This window comes from Protomyctophum parallelum, assembly GCF_964188405.1.
Source record: "Protomyctophum parallelum genome assembly, chromosome: 10".
NCBI lineage: Eukaryota > Metazoa > Chordata > Actinopteri > Myctophiformes > Myctophidae > Protomyctophum > Protomyctophum parallelum.
The window spans coordinates 18,915,049-18,940,807 of NC_139704.1; the positions used below are offsets into that span (position 1 = coordinate 18,915,049).

The 25,759-nt window shown below is 42.6% G+C and overlaps 2 protein-coding genes across 10 annotated transcripts in view; both read right to left on the minus strand.

Moving 5' to 3' along the window:
• The window catches only part of fbln7 (fibulin 7), a 249,864-nt gene that overhangs the window by 18,564 nt on the left and 205,541 nt on the right, over positions 1 to 25,759 (minus strand). The window lies entirely within an intron of this gene.
• LOC310866025 (serum response factor-like) overlaps positions 1 to 25,759 on the minus strand; it is a 43,412-nt gene that overhangs the window by 14,008 nt on the left and 3,645 nt on the right. For 8 of the 9 annotated variants that reach the window (XM_083775304.1, XM_083775300.1, XM_083775307.1 and 5 more), the window contains exons 2-3: positions 21,151 to 21,417; positions 389 to 481 (exon numbers count right to left, since the gene is read on the minus strand). In XM_083775304.1, the coding sequence (XP_083631430.1) occupies positions 389 to 481; positions 21,151 to 21,417 (360 nt within the window). The remainder of the gene's footprint in view (positions 1 to 388; positions 482 to 21,150; positions 21,418 to 25,759) is intronic. The other variant, XM_083775306.1, reaches the window with a different exon arrangement.

Genomic DNA, 25,759 nt, shown 5'->3' on the forward strand with positions numbered 1-25,759 from the left:
AGTACAAAAGTATTGGCGTTAAAATGTACTTAAAAGTAGAGAGTGCTCACTATGCAGAATGTCCCAGTTCAAGTTCAAAGATCTTCTGAACATAGCCGATCTACAAGCTCACAATGCGTTGCGACACATTGCAAGCTTGTAGATCGGCTAGATTTTCAAATGGCTGATATGTACATAGGGCTGAAATGGTTAGGGTATATGTTTTGTAATAATAATCTAAATCTCCATAGTAACTAAAACTTTGAAACAAAACGTAGTGGAGTAAAAATGCAATATTTGCCTCAGATGTAGCGGGGTACGAGTAAAAGCAATGTAAATTGGAAATGCTCAAGCAAAGTACAAATGACTCAAAATTGTACTTAAGTAAAATGTAGGTGGTGCTGCTCACCTGCATGGTGGTGGAGGCGGTGGGTACCGTGGACTGGGCAGTGCTGGCACCGCCCGGCAGACTGGCCACGGTGAACGATGGCTTCAACGCGTCCTGGGAGGGAGACAAACAACGACACACTAATGAGCCACAGGTACAGGGACGTGCATACATAGACATCAACGAGGGCTTCAGTCCCTGGTCTTTTACTGTAAAACAAACAACTGCCCTTTCCAGACCACGACTGCAGCATTTAGTTTACTATGGTGAAAGAAATGCAAATGCCACTCCTTTTCCATGCCAGCATTCAGGAGAATTGCTTTTTTCCCCCGAAGTCTCCTGAACTTGAAGACAGTGTTTTGCCTTGATCAAATTTGTTTAGAAATCCAGGTCGTACACCATACATCTCCACTAGCTAAAGAGTGTTGGGTTGCGCCCCGAAAATAGCTGATCTACAAACGCTCAGTTGAGAGCTTGTAGATACTAGATCTGCTATTTTTGTCCAAAAGTGCCCTCTTTATATTTCAGCCCCTGCCCCTCTAACACTCTCTGCATGTCCCTGCACAGGTGGCCATCTTGCCTTCAAGAGTTTGGAAAAGCTCGTTGTCATTAAAGCAAACATCCTGCGTTGCATGTGCCAATTCAAAACAGGTGGCACACAGGGTCATTGAGTGATACCTAACGAGCACTTCCAAAACGGCAACACTTTGTAAAATAATCACCTGCAAGGACGGAAAGTAGGTCATAACATTGTTATGAAGCAAACACTTCACTAAAGTGGGTAATTCAAGATTTTTGTACAGCTGCAATGTTGGTGAGTTTGTCGTTGTTTAATGCAAATCAGATAGGACTTTTCTGTTTGGATGCATAGGCTGTCAATGGGAACTATGGAATGCACTTCCCATTACAATCAGAACTGCAGCCTCACTGCCAATCTTCCGCCGTAGTCTGAAAACCCACCTGTTCAGACTCCATCATGGCCCGTAGCACTTACCCTAGCCCCTTAGATAGCACTCTTGTAGACTTAGATAGCATTTTATACAGACTTATAGCATGTGATCATGTAGACAGCACTAGAATTGCATAGTATAGTACTATATATTGTTACTGTATGTATAGTTTATATGTATAGTTTCATTATATAGAGATTCCACTGTTCCTACTTTTTATGTATGCGATGTATTGCCATGTTTTTTTGTTCTTGCCTAATGTAAATCGCTCTGGATTAAGAGAGTCTGCTAAATGCCTAAATTGTAGTTACCACCCTGCCATTAACTTATATGGCAAGATGGCCGCGGTGTGCATATGGTCAACAGGACGGCTCGTTTATTGTCAGAGCACTTTCTCGTACATACACAGATGGTAATTCAGTGCTTTATACGCGACGATGTCACTGTTGTCGGGTAGAAAACCTTGTATGTCCAAAAGAAATAAATTGACTTTGACTTTTAGAAGCCTGCGTATATATGGCAGTCACTTTCCTTCAATGCAGTTTCACTGCCACTGTATACGTTACGTGAATGCAGTGAGTCATTGTATAATACACTATATACGTTAGGAGACATGAATGCAGTGAGTCATTGTATAACACACTATATACGTTACGAGACATGAATGCAGTGAGTCATTGTATAACACACTATATACGTTAGGAGACATGAATGCAGTGAGTCATTGTATAACACACTATATACGTTAGGAGACATGAATGCAGTGAGTCATTGTATAACACACTATATACGTTACGAGACATGAATGCAGTGAGTCATTGTATAACACACTATATACGTTAGGAGACATGAATGCAGTGAGTCATTGTATAATACGAAATCAGTCACAAGATATATTTATATTGGCCACATGACGTCTCGCGTCATCATTTGGTGTCTAAACAAACATTAAAAGTCCGTAGACTTGGCTGGCAAACGATGGCTTCCATAAGATGTCATTTCAAAAGCCATGCCATTGGAGGGGCCCCTCAAAAAATAACCTGTGTTCCAATGCAGTCATTATTTAGTCACACGCACGCGAGTAGATATGTAGACAAAATACCAGATCTACAGTCTCACAACAGACGGACACACACACACGGACGGAGTGCAAAACATACTCTCTCGCCACGCCGTGGGCCTGGTGGAGACAACAATGAGGCCTTTCCTGTACGAGCAGTTGAAGCCAGCGTTTACACACGGTATAGAAAAAGGACTGAGAAGGACAGGGGTTAATACTTGTGCCATTCTCAAGGACAGATTAATGCTTTGACAGAGTCCAGATTTGACCCAGATACAATTCCATTCCAATGCAGCAGTAGAAAGTAACTAAGTACATTTACTTAAGCACTGTACTAAAGTACAATTTTCAAGTATCTGTAATTTATTTGAGTATTTCCAATTTCCAATACTTTCACTTCTTTCTACTCCACTACATCTTGGACTTTTACTGCACTACGTTTGAAAACTTGAAATGGGATATTCCACACAATGAGTACTTTCTACTTTTGGTACTTCCAAGTACATTTTGATGCCCTTACTTTTACTTGCAAAAGAGTATAGTTCTACATTGCAGTATTGATACTTTTACTTAAGCAGTTTTCCACCACTGTTCAAATGACACAAGCAGGGTAGGGAAACAGGCAGGGACCCTGCGCTTAAATTTGTGCCCATATTTTAGAAAACAACAACAACAACAATGTATGGCAGAGACAATCTTTGGACTGTGAATGTGTCAGCCAGAGGGACAATGTGCCGAGCTGAAGGAACAGACATTGACCCCTGGAGTGATGCAACGGTGAGGTCTTTATTTAACAACGTTAACACAGTTCAAACTACTGACCGACCAGTGTCTTAGAATCGGTCCAAATGTTTAAAAAGGTACATTTTTACACCGAGTTAAGCTCGACTGATACTTTGCTGTATGTATACACAAACAAACAAAAGAAAAACCTGGTTCTTTTGTTACACAACGGAGCCCCAGAGGACCTATTGAAACAGGTTTATCAACTGCAGGGATGCTTAATTTAATTATATAAAAGGTGGTGAGACTAAATCCTAATTGTTCTGATTAATCACCACACCCTCGTTCCACCTGAACATCAAGCATCGACTTTGCTCCCACTTGCTAAAAGGTCTTTGCCCTGAATTTAATTATCATGCGTTACAGCAGTGGTTCCCAAACTGTTTAGCCTGTGACCCAAAAGAGAGATTAGATGTCTGGCATACTAGCAGCAAGTAGCCGATCTACAAGTTCACAACGCGGCACGAAGCGAAGTGCTGTGAGCTTGTACTACTAATTATTCATGCAAGAAGAGCTTGGGGGAATGTTTTTTGAATTTCTTTTAAAATAATATTATATATATATATAGAACCATAAAAATGTGTCCGCATCCCCGACCCACAAATGGGTCCCGACCCAGTGTTTGGAAAACAGACTGTCAGGTAGACGTTACCTGACACGTTACCTGGTAGGGGTTACACACAAGCGGCATTCTGAAGCCTGCTATTCCGACTCACCACATTACTAACCCTGTCCCTAACCACAACAGCCACGTAGTCGGAATTACCATTACCTGGACAGTACAGATATCCATATGAATACTAAATAGAACCTTCCTGTACATAACAACATATCCTTTTTCTATATCAATATAGACGACCGTGTGCGACATCACAAAACAATTGTACCCAATACCCATACTCATTTAGTATCAGTATGCAGTAGGCCAGTACTAGCCTTGCATAGCCATGCAGCCTTCATCTGCCTTTGCAATGCATTGCATATTGCCCCAGGCAGATTAAGTCTGGCCCCTCTCAATGCATATTGCCCCAGGCAGAAGAGGACTTCACAGCCGAAGCAGTGACGAGCCAAACCAGATTCTTCTGGAACCAAGCTATATAACCAAACCAACCAGGGCCCAGTATGCAAATATGGCGTGGGACATTGCAGAAAGAAATCGAACACTGAGAGGGACGAGACTAATGTCCATATTCACGCAGTGGCTACGCGAGGCTATATTGGCACTGCAACATCAGTAATATCAGTTGTGTGCTGTATTTTGATACGTTATCGTGATTCGTGACATCTTATTTAAAATCTAGTGCAATGAATCCGATTATCTAGAAATTCCAATGTCTGTGTGCCAACTTTCTTGTGCACACTGCCAGTAAGGCTAATTTTGAATCCCAATTATTTTCCCTATATTTTAAATACATTTTAACTTGTATTCTTTGTTAACCACTTCAAGTGAGGATTGTCCACATTTTGTCAGGGATGCCTTATAATTCATACGAAGACATCTTCGATACAGAACCTATGAATGTGTGTGTGTGTGTGTGTGTGTGTGTGTGCGTGCGTGTGCAACCACAGCGCACGCGCGTGCGCTGTGGTTGTTTAAAGCAAATATCGAAAAGCGCTAAACCGATGAAGAAAATAACCACCCATGACTGAAATCAGAACAGCTCCGGGCGAGCAAGTTGTTGCTGTGTGTGCATGGCTGCCTCTGCTGCCGTAGGGAAAAAGTGGTTACCAAAAAATAAAATAAAAAAAGATTGCTATCCTATATTAAATTGGGCCACGGTCACTCACGACTCAGACAAAACATAAACAAAACTGGGATATCTCATCTTTTGGATATGTAGTTGTCCAAAACCGCCCGGCAGACGCATATGTCCATAAATGGATACCCAGTTGTCCAGATTAACCACTGATGCAAACAATATGCCCATATATGGGAATGCCAATATGCATGGTATCACATAACGTTAGCCTCATAGGATAAATGCATAAGTCATTTTTTATGATTTTCGGATAATAAGGAAAAACACATTTTCTCGCAAGTATGTAAGAGTTTTTAATGCAGATTTTTACAATGGTTTCCTGAGGGGTTAACAAAATGTTTTTTACAAAAAGATAAACATGAGAGTCATTCCATAACAAAAAAAAGTGACTTAGGCCATTTTCAAGAAAATAATCTGTGACTTAGGCATTTTTTAATACATGTCTACTAAACACCTGGGGGTCTATTAGAGTGATGTTAACTCCATACTAAACACCTGGGGGTCTATTAGAGTAATGTTAACTCCATACTAAACACCTGGGGGTCTATTGGAGTGATGTTAACTCCATACTAAACACCTGGGGGTCTATTAGAGTGATGTTAACTCCATACTAAACACCTGGGGGTCTATTAGAGTGATGTTACCATACTAAACACCTGGGGGTCTATTAGAGTAATGTTAACTCCATACTAAACACCTGGGGGTCTATTAGAGTAATGTTAACTCCATACTAAACACCTGGGGGTCTATTAGAGTGATGTTAACTCCATACTAAACACCTGGGGGTCTATTAGAGTGATGTTAACTCCATACTAAACACCTGGGGGTCTATTAGAGTGATGTTAACTCCATACTAAACACCTGGGGGTCTATTAGAGTGATGTTAACTCCATACTAAACACCTGGGGGTCTATTAGAGTAATGTTAACTCCATACTAAACACCTGGGGGTCTGTTAGAGTAATGTTAACTCCATACAGAACACCTGGGGGTCTATTAGAGTGATGTTAACTCCATACTAAACACCTGGGGGTCTGTTAGAGTAATGTTAACTCCATACAGAACACCTGGGGGTCTATTAGAGTGATGTTAACTCCATACTAAACACCTGGGGGTCTGTTAGAGTAATGTTAACTCCATACAGAACACCTGGGGGTATATTAGAGTGATGTTAACTCCATACTAAACACCTGGGGGTCTGTTAGAGTAATGTTAACTCCATACAGAACACCTGGGGGTCTATTAGAGTAATGTTAACTCCATACAGAACACCTGGGGGTCTATTAGAGTGATGTTAACTCCATACTAAACACCTGGGGGTCTATTAGAGTAATGTTAACTCCATACTAAACACCTGGGGGTCTGTTAGAGTAATGTTAACTCCATACAGAACACCTGGGGGTCTATTAGAGTGATGTTAACTACATACTAAACACCTGGGGGTCTATTAGAGTAATGTTAACTCCATACTAAACACCTTGGGGTCTGTTAGAGTAATGTTAACTCCATACAGAACACCTGGGGGTCTATTAGAGTGATGTTAACTCCATACTAAACACCTGGGGGTCTGTTAGAGTAATGTTAACTCCATACTAAACACCTGGGGGTCTGTTAGAGTAATGTTAACTCCATACAGAACACCTGGGGGTCTATTAGAGTGATGTTAACTCCATACTAAACACCTGGGGGTCTATTAGAGTGATGTTAACTCCATACTAAACACCTGGGGGTCTGTTAGAGTAATGTTAACTCCATACAGAACACCTGGGGGTCTATTAGAGTAATGTTAACTCCATACTAAACACCTGGGGGTCTGTTAGAGTAATGTTAACTCCATACTAAACACCTGGGGGTCTGTTAGAGTAATGTTAACTCCATACAGAACACCTGGGGGTCTATTAGAGTGATGTTAACTCCATACTAAACACCTGGGGGTCTATTAGAGTGATGTTAACTCCATACTAAACACCTGGGGGTCTATTAGAGTGATGTTAACTCCATACTAAACACCTGGGGGTCTATTAGAGTAATGTTAACTCCATACTAAACACCTGGGGGTCTATTAGAGTAATGTTAACTCCATACTAAACACCTGGGGGTCTATTAGAGTGATGTTAACTCCATACTAAACACCTGGGGGTCTGTTAGAGTAATGTTAACTCCATACTAAACACCTGGGGGTCTGTTAGAGTAATGTTAACTACATACTAAACACCTGGGGGTCTATTAGAGTGATGTTAACTCCATACTAAACACCTGGGGTCTATTAGAGTAATGTTAACTCCATACAGAACACCTGGGGGTCTATTAGAGTAATGTTAACTCCATACTAAACACCTGGGGGTCTATTAGAGTAATGTTAACTCCATACTAAACACCTGGGGGTCTGTTAGAGTAATGTTAACTCCATACTAAACACCTGGGGGTCTATTAGAGTAACTGTTGTTTGCTGTGTATGCAATGTAAAAATGCCCAAGTCACACAAAGTGAGTTAGGCGGCAACGTAAAAATGCTCAAATCACACAAGTGACTTAGGCAGATCATCATTTTTGAAGATTGTGAGCTTTGTGATTGGCTGAGGACATAGGCGATGATCCAGAACGATGCAGCAGCCCCAGGAGATCACCTGTATGCAGAAATCTCAATTTCGCCAAAAAATGACTTAGGCATTTATCCTATGAGGCTAACGATAATATACTATTACTAATGATGACATCAGGGATCTCCATAAATAGGACACAGGTAGACAGACAGATACAGACTAGAGATCTTCATATATGGGCACAATAGACAGAATGTACAACATGTCTCACTCTGACAAAGCCCCCTAGACACTCACTATGGGCTCTATTTTCGTCCATGCTAAAGCCCTTATCCCTACTTTGCCTTTTTTACCATTTTTTGAATAGTTAAAATAGCTACATCAACACATTGTGAGCATTGTGGTTCAACATACGATTCAAATCTAATCTATTCTCTACAGCTGTGTGTCAGTCTAGACACGGACACTGAAGCCTGATGTAGGTTAGCAATGTCTGAATACACAAATCTGATTGGATCATTTTCAGTGTGGACAGTAAGGATCATGAGGATTTGAAGCCTTCTCGGGTGGTAGAATAGGTACCCACTTGAAACGTAGCATCAATTCTGGACTCTCTGGAGTAATATAAACATGTTTTTTGTTTGTTTGTTTTTTTCCAACAATTTTGTTGAGGAAATGCAGAGGTCACTCTTAGAATCTCGGAGGATAGAATTCTGGATGAGCAGGACATGTGCAGCATTTTGTACAAAACGGGCCACTCCTGAAAACTTTGGAATAATTTAAGTTTTTTTCCTTTTCAAATGAATTTAATTAATACATGAAAGATTATTCTAATATTATTAGAAAATAGCCGATCTACAAGCGAGCTTGTACATCTGCTATTGTCACTAGTTTGGGATATTATCGTCAATGCAAACACGTCTAAAGATAGCCATGCCAAGTGGGCAGCGGATGCACGTGCAGCTGAGACAAGCAAGCACGAGGTGCACACCTAGCTTGGGACAGAATGATGCAGGCGTGCAGTGCAGCGTGCAGTGAGTGTCGGACAAGGGACGCCGACAACATGAGGGTGGAGAAGACGCTGCAAACGCCAGCAGAGCAAGCAAATGCTGCATTGCATGGACGGCTACCATGAGCTGGAGGAGGCGCCGGATATGTGAGCGGAGCATCAGGAAAGGGGCAGGCAGTGCACCCGTAACGGTGCACTGGAGCAGGAGGGTCATGCCAGTCTCAACCTTGCATGGTACGATACCATGTTCTTCTAATGGAAGCTTTGTGGTGATGATGAGTACACTGCAGTTCTCCAGAACAGGCCCGCATGCATTCTTAATGGATATTGCACCTACAGTAACTAACTATGAGTTCCAGGAATCTCTCCCGTATGTAAATTCCAGGAATCTTGTTTTGTATCCAACTATCTGTCTCATGATATGTCATAGTACTGTCTTCACAGATGAGGGACATCATAGACTGGGCTCAAAGTGGATGCTACACTGTAGTTCGAGAGATAATAATGCATAAAAATCCCACGTTATTACTATCTATTTAATAGGGGTGTGCCAGTATATCGATTGTGATATATCATGATATTGATTAGTAGGTACTAGTACTGTAGTAATGTGGACAGACAAGTTGGTCAGTGTTTTACTGTTTGGAGGAGGCAAGATTCAGAATCTTGTAAGATTTTGGCTGGTCCCAATCAGGAGTCAAGTACAGTTAAGCAGGATGGTTGTAAAGACCCCTCCTTAGTACTCACTAGGGGTCAATAGGTCATGCCCAGACAGACACACAAAGTCACTGTTGGGAGAGGCTAGCACCACTCAAACATATAAATCTGAGTGAGCAATGGGTGAAGGAGAAGAACACACAATGTGTTCTGGTGAGTATGTGGGCTGTGTGAGCAAGTAGGCGTTGAGGCAAGGACTGGAATACACATCTACAACCCCCACTGCTGCTTGTTCCCAACTTCCTACACACACACATAGCCTCATATATATATATATATATATATATATATATATATATATATAGACGTTTCACGTGACACTAAGGATCAGAATTTATTCTCTTTGCTCTGTGTACATTCACTATACTCCAAGGATAGACTTCAGTGATGGCAGAATACAATTGGAAAAGGCAGGGCAAAAGAGCATCTTCCAACACCCACCCACCCAACACCCCGCAGCACTGAATGCCAGGCTATGAGCTTGTAGATCTGCTATTTTTGAAAAATCGTGAAAATGTGGCCCAAATCTTTGAATATATATTCTTTCACAGCAAATGTTTTTAATTCATATCTTTGCTTCTGGGGGGGTCCCTGTCAGATGGTGGTCGGTGGCCAATTACAGATAATTCTGGGGCTCCTTGACATGAAATAGTTTGACAACCACTGACATAGAAACATAGGTTTTTCAGAAAACCGTCATGATTTAGAAGACATTTGTAGAATGTGGTCTCAGGTCTCAATGGGGTAGAAAAGGGAGCCTCGCCCAGCGCTGCAGTGGAGCGCCACTATTGGTTTTTATACGTGACTGATTACATGTGACTGGGTGAGAGGTAGAGGATCCAACATGGTCTGCTCCGATAAGGCCGTCCAATCACATACTGTCATTATTTAGAAATAAAGTCCTATCAATCATTCTGTTTGATGGCTTAAAATGTTATATTAGGAATGATTTTTTTTTTATAAAGTCAGTGCATTCACCAACTGAATTCAACATACACACACACCTCCTGATGTTGAAATGACAAAGACGTAGCCTACTAGCCTATAATAATAGTAATAACACTAGGGAATCAACTGTATTGTGTTATAATCAGAAGAGAAGCTACTGTACAAAAGCATGCTGTAGCTGCCTGTTACTGTACAGTATTGAGCAGCAGGCGGTCAGCGCCTGCCTTCTGTTCAGCCCAGCTGAAGGGGGATTCAAGTCCAAGGTTCTTCCCCTCTCTCTAGTTAAACAGCAGTGTGACTGCTGCAGGAGGTTGGGCCAAGGACAGACCAATGGCTCGCCGTCACACTTTGTTTTTTACGTAAAGAGCGATACTGAATAGTGACAGAGTTACACTGTGTGTGTGTGTGTGTGTGTGTGGTGAATCTGGACCAATTAGTGCCAAATGTCATGCGCACACAGAATACCTCCACTATTTTTCGTTTTATTTTCAGATTTACACTAATTGTATAAGTTTAAGTCACTGGGGCTCTTTCTTACCGGGCTAAAGACCCTGCCCAGCTTTGGAGTCCATAGGTCATAGACATGTCATAGATGACATGAAGTGGGAGGTCTACATGGGAGCCATGCCTGCCTTCCCCATGTGGATACAGAGAATCCACATGATTAGACAATCGGGCAAGTTCCGACACAGTGACGGTGATTACACATCATGAAACATCATCTGCTAACAGGTATTGTTTTCAAGTCTCCCCTATGTTATAAGTAGGGCTGTCAAATTAATCGAGTTAATCAATTTGTGAAATTAGATAATAAAAATGTAACGCATATATCTGCCATCCGTCATTTATCCTTCCATTCCCACAACAATATACAGAAAAACATGGCATATTTTGGACATAGTTCAAATGGTGATTAATCATGATTAATTCATTTTTAAGCTGTGATTAATCCGATTAAAATAATTCATCAGAGGCAAGGAAGCAACCAGGTGCTCAGGAGGTGTGCAGGTATACAAAATGTAAAAATAGTAATTGATCCTGGGATCAATCGGGATAACATCTATAGAACAAAATGGAGATCCAGGCACACTTAAAAGGTTAAAAAGGAGGAAAACTTTATTCAACGACATATATACGGTAGCCCTGATGAAGACCGTATAGGTCGAAACATGTCTGTTGAATAAAGTTTTCCTCCTTTTTAACCTTTAAGTGTGCCCGGATCTCAGTTTTGTTCTAAAACAAAATCATCGTTTGACAGCCCTAGTTATACATTTAATTTTGAGATGGCTTCATGAGTTTTACAAGTCAGACAAATACAAACTCCACCCCCTGGTGTTTTATGCATTATGTCATGCTTTAGCTATTGAAAAATAGCAGATCTACAAGCTCATAGCGCCGCGCTACAAGCTTGTATGTCTGCTATTTCTGAAAAATCAAATATTTGAATATATATTCTTTCAGAGCGAATGTTTTAAACTCAAATCTTTGCTTCCGGGGGGTTCCCTGGAACAACATATTTTCAGATGGGGGTCGGCGGCCAATTACATATAATTTTTGGAGTCCTTGACATGAAATATTTTGAAAACCACTGACAAAGAAACATGGGTTTTTCAGAAAACGGTTAGGATTTAGAAGACATTTGTAGAATTGTCCTCAGGTCTAAATGGGTTAAAGCCATTCATTGGTTTGAGAGTGTGAAAGTGCACCTGAGGACAATGTGCTAAAAATGTAACGAGTCCCCCCCCCCACCACCACCACCTCATCAGTGTCTAACGCTGGTAGGTTTAACCACTTAACCAAATTAACCCCATGTCCCTATTCTGGTTCATGTCATCATATAACAACAGGCTAACCTTCTGCAAGAACAGAGATACCAGATTGAAAAAGTGATTAACCTATTTATTTAGGACGCATCTTATATCTTTTAACCACTTTAACCGTTATTTTAAAACTTTAGCTGTTGAAAAATATATTCTCTCTTTTTCATTCTCTTTCGAATGTTTTTAACACAAATCATTGCTTCCGGTCGGGGGAGGGAGTGTCCCTGGAATAACAAACATTATTATTTTCAGATAGGCATCGGCGGCCAAAATACATATTCTGGGGCGCCTAGACATGAAACAGTTTTTCGAGAAAACCGGTCATGATTTGGAAGAAATTAATTTGTAGAATCTGGTCTCAGTTCTTAATGGGTTCAAAGACATATCAGCGCTAGGCTCGTCCGTGTCGTGCCATACGTCGGTGCGACTGACCACCGGACAGCGAGAGCGTGCGGGACGAGGCTGTGTGTGGGGTGGTCACGGGGAGGGGGGGACAGGGGGACAGGGAGGACGGGGACAGGGGACATGCGACAGGGGGAAAGGATAAGGGCGAGAGAGTACAAACAGCTGAGGGTGCAGACAGCTGGAGGGAAACCTGAGCACAGAGGAAGGGGATTTAACCCTTTCACGTGACGCCAGCTGAAACGACAGCAGACAGGGTGGTAAAGACGCGGAGGGACCCGTTGTAAGCTTGTAGATCGGCTATTTTCACTAGTTTGGGTCCCGGCGTGGGGAGACATCAAAATTCACCGGCTAACACATGTGGGGAACCACTGTCGTGGAGGAGGCTTTTCTGTTACACTAAATAAATACATAAGTGACAGCCTGCCGTCACTGACTGCACCCACTCATACTGACAGGTACACACTCCAAAGTACACAGAAACAAACGAGCTGAACTAGAAGGCGTCCGACTGAAAAGTAGGCCGTTCGATTCCACAGGCTTTCCGTTGGCAGTCTAAGAGCAGTGGCCTGGTGAGGTTCTCACTATCTCTGTGACCCACATATCGGTCTCTCTCTCTGCCACGGAGCCCACTGCTTTGTTTGTCCTGTCTTCCTGTCTGTCCTGTTCCAATGGACGCTCTATAAACAGCTCTGGCTTTTAGTCAAAAGAGAAGCCAGATCATAGTAAACATAGCAGTCACCAGAAGGGGCGAAGCATTCCTTCACGAACTCCGCTTAAAAAAATAAATAAAAAAATGACTTCCTGCGCGTGGGTTTGTTGTAAAAGAGCTCGTCTCTTGTTGTGACGTAGCAGTACCTTATTTTGTGTTTCCTAAAATTTGGTTTTTAATTATCATTATTATTTCAAAACATTAAAAAAAAAACATTCTCAAAAAAGCAAAACCTTTCACGAATTAAACCAAAATTCAGTTTTTTTTAAATTAACTTTAATTAACTTAATAAAAAATTTAAGAAATTCCATAAATCATTCGAAAATGATGGCTTCGCGCCACGTTGTGAGCTTGCAGATCCGTCATTTACACTAGTATGGCTCCCGGGAATTCATTAATTAATTTCCGTTTTTGGATCACGGGCTAAAAAGTTTGGGAACCACTGTTATAGTCTGGCACCCAAAGGTGCCAGACGTATAAAACTGCTTTATTATAAGTAAACTACTACCGTAAGACTCCCATGAGTCTTTTGATTTAGACTATGAATTCTAGTTCATTTTCTTCCATTATAACCCCCCCCACCGCCCCCCCCTTCCAGTCAACCCAACAAGTCAGTCAGTCACAACAAGGCAAGGTCACAAGAAACGCCGGCCACTTTTAGTATAATGAGGCAACAAAATTTAACACACACACACTTGAATGTATTCCATAAAGGATGTGGGTCTACAGTCCTCCTGCTTCATAGATCATTTAACACACACACAACACACACACTTGAATGTATTCCATAAAGGATGTGGGTCTACAGTCCTCCTGCTTCATAGATCATCAGAATCCTATTATGAAGGACAAATGCCTCATTTTTGTACACTATACCGACAAGTGTACAGTATGTACTGTATGGAGGATGAAAGGTTTAGAATAAGGTTTTCTTTTGCAATTGTAATTAAAATCTTACAGTGTCAGATAACTTGTAGTTCTGCGAGTGACTTTTTGTCCTCGTTACACACGGCAATAAAGAATCTTCAATCTTCAACTGACAGATGCGCACAAAGAGACCTTGACAGGACTCAAAGACTTACATTATTATCCTTCTGTTCAGTAACAAAAGCAGAATGATTCAACAGAGAGAGAGAGAGAGAGAGGGAGAGAGAGAGACAGACAGACATACATCATTCATGAGGGATTACAGACATCCAACATGAAGGTGACAACTGGCAGGCGTGTACTGGTGCTGGTCGGAGCACCCGATTGTGCAGCCTACTGGTGGTTGCCCCCCCTCGGCTAATCTCCCCATTTGCTGGCTCCCATCTCCCAGTCTGTCACCCTGCCAGCAACATGGAATTCGCAGCTCCATTTGGGACTGCTAAAAAAGGCAAGGCAGCCCAAGTGGAGGAGTCGCAGCCAATGGCGTCTGACCTGTCCAGTTGCTCGCTGTAAAATAAGGGTAGGGGGTGGGGGCGGTAGGGGGTGACATAACATCGCTCCCCCCTCTAGCACGGTGACACATTACCTACCCCCCCCCCACACACACACACACACACAACTCCCTTCCTCCTCTCACTGTCACTCAACTCTCTTATGCCCCCCCTCCATCTCTTTGCCTGTCTCCTCCTCTGTCTCTCGCTCGCCAGAATCTATTTAGGAGCGACCTGGTGATAAGGATACATACATGCGTGTAAATTCACTTTTCATTGTCGATGATGCTCACTTGTCACCTAGCAGTGGCACTTCAGTTCACATTAAATGCCTGCTGTGTTAAATTAAAATCCACCTAATCCACCAAAAATAGGTCCCACCGAGATTAAAGTCCTGACCAAGACAGGCATCAGCACAGAAAATAAAAACAACCTGTAAACAGACAATGAAACATGACAATATTACGATATAGTGTATAGCAGAGGTGCCCACACTTTTATGAAGTTAAAAAGAAATACAGGGGATTTCTTTTCGAATTGGTAGGGTTTTCTTCTTGTATATAACTTTTTAACAGTTTGACTGCGGAAAACGATTTACCAGACTTTTAATCAACCCCCCTTCACTGCCGAGATTGTTGTATTACCTTTAGAGCATACGCTGAATTATTTGGGTTTTTAATCCGCGAAAATCGAGCGAAAAAAGCTTCCCCCGTTTGTTATGAACGGCCGGACCACCCGCCATCTTGGTACACCCGGAAGACGCAGCACAGGAGCCTCCTCCATGAGGCGTTGAACCCCATTCGTTTGCATTGGCCTCAATTTCCCAGAAGCCCTAGCAGCCCACAGCATGTGACGATTTCCGTTTCCGTTTTCAAAACAGATGCATCTACTCTCTTTCTCCGCGGCGAAGACGGATTTTCTTTTTAATTATTACATTGCGGCGGATTAAACACATAAAACAAAAGTCGCGTATGTCCGATATGGCAGCGACATTAACCTGGAGTAATCCATTCAAAGCACGGAAACTGTTAATGCTACTGACGTTTGGGATACAATACTTGAAAACAAATGTATTGCATTGTGGGTTTGAGCTTTTTTTTATGTGGCTTTCGCCTTTATTTTATAACATGATAAAAATATATGACATGCAGTAAAGGCAGTCGGGGCCCAGGCCGTAGCGTAACGGTCTGGGCACCGGACTGGTGATCCAGTCGCGGTGTGCCGCGGGTTCGACTCCCGGACCCGACACGGCCTTTACCGCATGTCATCCCCCCATCTCTCTCCCGTTTCCTGTCAGCCTACTTTCTATCCCTTAAAAAAATCAATAAAGGCGTAAGCCGCAAAAAATATCTTTTAAAAAAAAAGTAAAGGCAGTCGGGATCGGGAGTCGAACCCGCGGCACACTGCCAGACTGGATGGATTACCAGCCACGGTGCCTGAACCGCTGAGCCACGGCCCAGGTTGGGTTTGAGCTTTTTTTTATGTCAATCAATCAATTAATACAAGTGGCAGAATGGCAGATGCCTTTTTTTTTACATTTAAATAATATATTTTTAGGGCATGTCATGTGATCTACCTGCACAGCCTTTGTGATCAACTGGTAGCTTTTGGGCACCCCTGCGTATAGCATCCCATAGCATAGAACAAAGTACAGTGCAAGCCAAGCATCCAAAAACACCCCAACAAATCTTTCTAGCCCCGGGCCGGGTAACAGTCTGCAATATATTCCAGTCTGGGGATGCCAAATACCAAAAAATCCCCTTCAATAGAAAAACAAACAAAAACAACACTATTCAAATCAAATATGATATCGTGCCCGCCGTGCCATAATGGATGACACCTTTCAGACTCACCTATGGGCTTCATTCCTCTGGGGGAGTGAAACTGAACTAAAGACTCACCTATGGGCTTCATTCCTCTGGGGGAGTGAAACAGAACTAAAGAATCACCTATGGGCTTCATTCCTCTGGGGGAGTGAAACAGAACTAAAGACTCACCTATGGGCTTCATTCCTCTGGGGGAGTGAAACAGAACTAAAGAACCTTTCAGACTCACCTATGGGCTTCATTCCTCTGGGGGAGTGAAACAGAACTAAAGACTCACCTATGGGCTTCATTCCTCTGGGGGAGTGAAACAGAACTAAAGACTCACCTATGGGCTTCATTCCTCTGGGGGAGTGAAACAGAACTAAAGAATCACCTATGGGCTTCATTCCTCTGGGGGAGTGAAACAGAACTAAAGAACATTTCAGACTCACCTATGGGCTTCATTCCTCTGGGGGAGTGAAACAGAACTAAATAACCTTTCAGACTCACCTATGGGCTTCATTCCTCTGGGGGAGTGAAACAGAACTAAAGAACCTTTCAGACTCACCTATGGGCTTCATTCCTCTGGGGGAGTGAAACTGAACTAAAGACTCACCTATGGGCTTCATTCCTCTGGGGGAGTGAAACAGAACTAAAGAATCACCTATGGGCTTCATTCCTCTGGGGGTGTGAAACAGAACTAAAGAACCTTTCAGACTCACCTATGGGCTTCATTCCTCTGGGGGAGTGAAACAGAACTAAAGAACCTTTCAGACTCACCTATGGGCTTCATTCCTCTGGGGGAGTGAAACAGAACTAAAGAACATTTCAGACTCACCTATGGGCTTCATTCCTCTGGGGGAGTGAAACTGAACTAAAGACTCACCTATGGGCTTCATTCCTCTGGGGGAGTGAAACAGAACTAAAGAACATTTCAGACTCACCTATGGGCTTCATTCCTCTGGGGGAGTGAAACAGAACTAAAGAACCTTTCAGACTCACCTATGGGCTTCATTCCTCTGGGGGAGTGAAACAGAACTAAAGACTCACCTATGGGCTTCATTCCTCTGGGGGAGTGAAACAGAACTACATCATTCTGAACGATGATGTCACCTTATCATACGAGGAGCTGCCAAACTGGCAGCGGAGCGGAGGGAAAACAAACATGTGGGCGGGTTGGTCAGCATGGCAGCCTCAGTACGGCGGCGGCATGGTCAGTGGGGATTCTCCCGCCGTTTGCAGTGGTGAGGAAATGTGAGCGGTGCTAACGAGCAGTGGGAAACAAATGAACGTCGCCATAATTACAACTGCAACAGCCCTGACAGCCAAACCAGCAAGGATAGACGAGAGAGAGAGAGAGAGAGAGAGAGAGGGGAGAGGAGATAGCCATGAAAAGCTGCGTCATTCATTGCTAAGCTTTCTCTATGCAAACACGGTTGCAGGGACACCATTGGCTTGCAGTTGTAACTCTGGCAACTGGAAGCCTAGTTAACGATCATCTTTGAATAAACATCTCGCTACTGTAACCCCATCTTCTGTCAGGACTCTCCCCACTCCACTACCTCTCTCCCTCTCATGCAAGTCAATGACAATAAAATCAAGTCACAATATCAACTTTGATCCATTCGGATTATGTTCTAACAGTATTCACTTGTGCATTTAATAATGGTGACCCGACACATTGATGCAAGAATTATGAATCCGATCAAAATTCTGGAGAGTCCTGACCTAGACCACGGATTACAGATCTCAATTGCTATTTTGTCAAGAAGTGCAGCATTTTCTAATCAATCCAAATATATTCAAATTGGCTAATGGGAGGGCTGGCCGGCAGATGGACCACCACTGACTGAGTCTCCGACATAAGCATAAATAAACCCATATATAGAGCATGTCACTATGACTTAGACATAACAATAAACAAACCGATACTGGTTGTCCAGAGCCACAGATCAGACCCATATGTCCATGTATGGTCATGCGCATATATGGGACCAGAGTGGTGTAGACTAGGAGAGTGGCATCATTGAGGGGGAAGAAAACAGCGCTCGAGCGCCGTTCATGCAGCCCTGAAGTGTGACAAGCTGGAGTTTGAAATACATCGTTTTCAACGAGGGCTGCGCAAATATCAGCATTTTAGGCATGTGTGCAAAGTGACAACTGTTTTAAAGTATTGTACAGTGACAACTAAAGTCTCTGTAATGTTTATGTTGTACTATTATTACTAAAACACAATCTAAAATAAAGGGATTTAATATCATTAAAGCTGGGCTGTTGCCCGAGTCCAGTGCATTCTGCCAACTTCCGGACCAGGACTTTGTCACACTTTGTCAATAGATGTCTATGTAGAAGAGCTGCCATTGGACTGAAGCCCCATGAAGTGAACGGAGTTGTCACAACTCTCATCTAAACGGTGCTGTATGAGACCAACCGACTCCAAACTCGGCACACGCATCGACAAGGACTCGAGGGAGTGCGGTGCCCAGCGTTGAGTCCTTCAGATAGGTGGTTGTCCAGAGCCGCAAATCTGAGTGATATGTCTACTCCATATATGCACAATTGCATTGCACATTATATATATACTGTATATCCAATTGTCCAGAAGCACCGATCCAACCGATATGCATAAAAGGGACACAGACTTAAGGATACAGAGATCTCCATATATGGGCTATGGCCCCGTCTCTAACCCTAGCTCTACTTGGCCCGAACCTCTAGTTTGAAAACCTTACACTAGATTAAAGTTTCTCTTTGAGAACATTAATTAAAAACAAACGGACGGACAGGTTCGAACAAAGTGGTTGAAAATGTTGACACATAACTGCCAATACCGAAGGTCAAATAATGACCAATATATCGGCCAGCCAGACCGATATATCAGCCGGGCCGAGCATCTCTTCTGCTTCTCCTGATCTTCCCCCAACACTTCCACAAGCCCCCAGCCCAGCCCAGGACATGAAATGTTTAGACTGGCTTGGACTGTATGCGTGACATACTGTTTGGCAGATGAATAGTGTCCAGACAGTACAGGAGAGAGGCATACAGTAACGGCAGCCAAAAGCAAGGACCTGCGGCAAAGAAAAAGATCCGCTGAACTCGGAGCCGCCGGAGGACCCGTCTCGAACCCACCTGCCGCACACACAAACGCTAGTAACCATAACAGCGCTGATACTTGACATTTTTGAGTGTTTCCTTCTGTAGGGATTGAGCTTGGGACCCAGGCTGATCTCCCACACGAGAAAGAAAGTCATACACGAGGTCTCCAGCCAAACGGGGACCTTTAGGATCAGTGAAACGTTTCCATTCCAACTGTCCCGTTTAATATATCACTCTTCTCCTCCCCCACTATGTGTACATCCATACCTCCCCCCCTCCAGTCCATATCACCAAATGAGAAGAAAAAAAGAAAAAAACAATCACAGGACTCCAAAGACAGCTGCAGCTTATAAGGAATGTGAGGGGCCTCAGCCAAGAGTGCAGGCAGGGAAACCATACCATATATGGCCATAGATGCAGAATCTAATTTTTATCAATGAGTAGAGTGGGCATGAGAACAGTTTAACATGAAACCGTTGGTCCTCATCCCTGACAGTGTATGGTACGTGTTAGCAACAGTGACTTTGTACAAACAGTGTGTGAGCAAATAGGCCTCCCAAAGTGTGCGTCTTCAAAGGGGCGTACTTAAAGCCATGTAAACAGTGGAGGGAACCTCAGGCTAGCAGCGCGTGATTACATGAAGGTGGGATAATGAATTGTGTCTGCTGAGGACGGGTCCAAACTCTGAGTCTCTAATAAAAACCTTTAAAGACAAAAGGTCAATCAGGCTTTAGAATTAAGCGAAACTGGCACATTCAGATCACCGTAAGATGAGCGACTACCACAACATGCCAAAAGATATTGATATTAATTCATTATTATTTTTGTAATAATCTTACAACCAATGAAATTATAATTTTTTCGTCATAAGATATCACCTTAAAAACGGCATTTTCCAAATAATTAGGTGAATTGAATTTAAGTTGGTTTACTCTCCAACACATTTCTTATGATATGAATCATATGACCATTTACCGACATGATACAGAACTAACAGACAGAGTCAAATAGTTTCCAAAAGATGTTAAGCACAATGAAACTCAAACACGTTTGAACATAATCCTGAACAGAAGACCGCTCAATCCTACAATCAAACGTAAACAGAGAATTGAATACAGCAGGCTGTATGTTTTCCATCCTAACACGAGCCAGACCGGCTGCTGATTTATATTTTCGTGGAGAAGGTTTTCTGGGCCAGAGGTCAGGGAGGTAAAGTGAAGAGAAGTTCTCATCCATCCCGACGAGGATAATGTGGTTACCTGGCTCCCACTTCCTCACTCTATTGCCCGCTCTGAAGGAATACTCAAGACGTTTTGGCTCAATTAAAAAACGATTTACTACACAATCAAGCCCAACCACAAGCGGCAAACCAAAAGCCAAACTTTGTGTATTGCAAAATGCATTTGCACTGCTGGATGCTGACTTGATTTGTTCTTTCCTTGGCCTATTCTGGAAGGACCTTTGTGGCTCTCTGTGGTGTCGTATTGTTAAGGCACAAGGCTGCAATTACCATTTCCTTTCGAATGAGGCAGTCAACCGTTCACACAACGAAAAGCTTATTGACATGAGAAAGTACCATTAATCCTGAACATACAGGGAGACTTTCAGTGATTCATTAGAAGAAACAGAAAAATGCATTTTGTGATATTTGTGATACTAATCACTTTCTAAATAGGCGATTATGGGTTCCCCTTTTTAATGACCAATAACAGAACTGTCTCAGGCTTTCCAGTGTTGGCTACAAGAGTCAGGCGGCTCTCACCTTAGTGTCCCCAAGGCTCTCTGACTCGGACACCTGGTAGGTTAGGTCCGTCTCCTCGAATCCCGTGGCGCTCATGCGCTGGTCCGTGGACGGGTCGTTGCGAGGCGGCGAGTCCGGGGAGTTGAGGCACGTTTGGATCAGGGCTTTGCCCGTCTCGCTAGTTATCATGGGCTGGAGCTTGCGCGTGGCAAAGGTATAGACGTGTCCCGTTTCACTGGCCACCAGTAGGAGAACCTGGGTTCCTGTCAGTGTGGAGAGCTCATAAGCCTAGCAGGAGACAAAGAGAGGATAGACCAAACATTTGTTAAAGCCATACTTCAAACAGCAGGGCAGATACATTGAACTCCTTTGTCCCACATAGAAATCATTTGAAGGAGAACCTGTGAGGACCACACAAAGGGAGAAACAAAAAATCACATCCATGTGAAGTGAGGGGCGCTCTTATCATACATCATCACATTCCGGCCAATCACAATTGGCGTCCTCACATTTCTGTCCCCACTTTTTATCCTCAAGTCCTCAAGGCTAATCACTTGAGGCGTCCTCGATTTTCTGTCCTTTTTATCCTCAAGTCAATACGTACAATGTTCAGCCAATCAAATCATCGCTATAGTGTGCTCAGCCAATCAAATCAGACAAAGCTGGGCATAGGAGGGGCTAAAAAATATAACTCAACCAACTCCAGTCAACAGGCCAAGAAAAGACAAGATTCTAAAAATAATAAATACCAAAAGTAGTGAACCCTGACGTATAGCACAAATGCACCTAAAATAACACGAGATAAAGCTCCCAGAATAGAGAGTGTGATATAGCAGCGAGAGACTGATTGCAGCAGGGGTCTATCTCTGACTGTCAGATAGGAAAAGAGGGAGTGGTTATTCCTAAACGGGTCCCCGATAGAGGATATACGAGGCATCATTCCTCTCGGGCAGAGGTGGCTGCTCTGTGGAGCAGAGGTGGCTGCTCTGTGGAACACCTGATTATCAGAAACAGAGGTGGCTGCTCTGTGGAACACCTGATTATCAGAAACAGAGGTGGCTGTTCTGTGGAACACCAGATTATCAGAAACAGAGGTGGCTGTTCTGTGGAACACCAGATTATCAGAAACAGAGGTGGCTGCTCTGTGGAACACGAGATTATCAGAAACAGAGGTGGCTGTTCTGTGGAACACCAGATTATCAGAAACAGAGGTGGCTGCTCTGTGGAACACCAGATAATCAGAAACAGAGGTGGCTGTTCTGTGGAACACCAGATTATCAGAAACAGAGGTGGCTGTTCTGTGGAACACCAGATTATCAGAAACAGAGGTGGCTGCTCTGTGGAACACCAGATTATCAGAAACAGAGGTGGCTGTTCTGTGGAACACCAGATTATCAGAAACAGAGGTGGCTGTTCTGTGGAACACCAGATTATCAGAAACAGAGGTGGCTGTTCTGTGGAACACCAGATTATCAGAAACAGAGGTGGCTGTTCTGTGGAACACCAGATTATCAGAAACAGAGGTGGCTGCTCTGTGGAACACCAGATTATCAGAAACAGAGGTGGCTGCTCTGTGGAACAGAGGCGGCTGCTCTGTGGAACAGAGGTGGCTGCTCTGTGGAACACCAGAGTATCAGAAATCTCCTCTGCTGCCGTTGTCATTCATTATGCAGCAGGCAACAGCATCAGTGGTGGAAAGTAATTAAGTACATTTACTTACTGTACTTATGTAGAATTTTGAGGTATTTGTGCGTTACATTTCCAGTACTTCATTGTAGTGTAATTTGACAACTTCTTTGGTAGATGTATCATCATCATTACAAAACATTCATTAACTACATCAGCCCTATACATATTTTGGCCAGCTCTAAGCATGTCGCATGTTCGAGTCTTTTGCTGCATGTCTCCCCCCGTCTCTCTCTCCCTCCCTCTTTCCTGTCAATCTTCACTTTTAGGCAGAAAAGCCTAAAACAAATCTTTAAAAAAAGAAATGAAAAAAGAAAATAGCCAATCTACAAGCTCACAATGTGAGCTGGTGGTAGATAAATCTGCTATTTTCAAAAGATTTTTGTACATTCTGCATAATTAGTACTTTCTACTTTTGGTACTTTTTGATGCCAATACTTTTCGTACTTTCACTCAAGTGCATTTTGAATTCCAGACTTTATTTACTTTATATATATAGTACCCTATTGGCGTGAATATAAGATTACGTTTTATTCCAATGGAAATATCCTAAAAAAACAGGGTCGTATTTGACGTATTATAATCAGAGACTAGACTATTTGACATTCAATGTTATTTTTCCGCAAATGAGTGTTGAAAAATGAGGGTCGTCTCATAATCAGGGTTGTCAATTATATTCGGGACAATACGGGTAGTTTTACATTGCAGACTGCAGTATTGTTACTTTTACTTAAGTAAAACATTTGAGTACTTTTTCCATATAAACACACATAATATAAACCATATAAACACACTTGCACAGCAGCATGGAAAGGACAAAGATGCACAACTCCCAGTCCCGCGCCACACACACACACACACACACACACACACACACACTGCACTCGCCGTGAACTCCAGAGAAAGCCTTTTGATTTAAATGAGTCATCAGTAATGTTGAGGAGGCCTCTAGAGCAAGTAAGACACCGTCCCATTAACATCACCTTGGTGAACAGAACGCAGCCTGAGCTGACTGATAAATGAGCCCATTGTTGTCCAGAGACCATTACGCCAGCACACACACAGCAGTTAGAGCTGGATGGATACAAATTTCATACAAATCTAAATGATTTTATACGGTAGTTATATTGCTACCCATACAGGATAGATTAGGGCGGCTACTCTTAGGCACCAAAAAGATAGAAATGTTTCTGCTAGTCATAACCATATCACTCCTTCTCTAAGACACACACACACGTAACTGTAAGAGTTAAAAAATAACTAGAAAAAGGGCTCATAGCACAGGTATCGACCAGGTCAGGAAGGTTTGTTGTGCTATAGACAGAATGTGTGCCGATTCGTGTGATGTGTAGTCATTAGTCAAAATGTGTTGGAATAATATAAATGGCACAAGGTGACCACACTAGGGATGTGAATTATCGATTAATGCATTAATAGTTAATTGATATGTTTTGATAAGGTTATCAAATCGATCGATTAACCGGTTAGTTGATAATCGGCCTTTTTGTAAAAAACTAATCTGAGAATCTTAATTTCCCTCAATGTCTAACATTTTGCTGATATACAGAAATAATACATAAGATTAAGGCATATTATATTCCTTAATCAAATATTTATTTGGCCATTGACGATACAGGGCCAGGCAATGGCATTTTTGTATGTGCATTACATTCACAGAAAGCCACCCAATGATAGAAGCGCATAATCTTCGATTAATTACTATCTGCGATTAATCGATTAACTATTAAGTCATCCCTAGACCACACACTGTCACAAAGGGACCAAGACTGATTGTGCTGTACATGCCCACAAGAGTGCACGCTTGCTGGGTGGTATATGGACGAACGGAAGCTGCGAACAACAAACATTAGGTCCTTCATTCAAGAAAACACTAACAATCACATCACAATAATCACTCTCACCGTAACACTGCTCTGTATCGTCAAACAGTCAATATACTTTAAATAGGTTTGCCAGGAAACACACCTGCAACCATTTATTTGGGCCAAATTGAGCCAAACGTTGCCTCTTGAACATTTTCAAGAGTCACTTCTTCCTCTGCCTAGTGGGAATGTGCATGCAGATTTTCACCGAAATTGCACGCCGTGTTCATGATTTGATGCATTTTGTTCAAAACGGAGCACTCCTGCAAACTTTGGAAGCCAAACTTAGCCAATCAGGATGGAGTATGAATATGAAAAATCTGAAAGACATGTTTCGTTTAATGCCTTAATGACATTGGACAAAATCTGTAGGTGTACTGTACAAGGTGTTTAGCCAAAATTGGCCTCCTGGTGGCGCCCAAGGCCCAAGATTTGGGGCATAGGTTCAGCTCTGGCATCCATGGAGTGTGTGTGCCGTTTTGCTGCAATCAAGCCAACGGTGCTAGAGATTAGATGATCACAGACGGACACACAGACAGGGTGCAAAACAGTCTCTCCCCATGCCTTCGGCCTGGTGGAGACATAATGTTGCTATATAATATACACAGCAACAACTAAAATTAAACATGTTTTCCCAGAGTGAAGGTCTTTCCAGGTCTAAATGGGCCTGATGTTTGGCCAATATCAGAGATCGCAACACATTTTTAACGGTGGTATTGTAAGCCAGGCCCACCAAATAAGAAGTCTCCTTGGTTGACTGATATTATCATAAATATTCAGAACTTGACTTGGTCGAAAGTTCCTCTGCCAAGTCAATCAGCACAAAATATAAGGTTAAGAAGATTATAAATATTCACTCACAAGTTTAGAATATATGGACAAGAGCAATCACTGGGCACAGGGCTGGTCATTCCCGTGGATTCTTTGTGTATTCTTACACTGTATATTTGCTGATATCTGCTAAACCAGATGTGAGATTCCTATTTAATAGGTGGCCCGGTCATTTAGAGTGGTTCCCAAACTTTTTAGCCTGTGACCCAAAGGAGATATTAGACATTTGC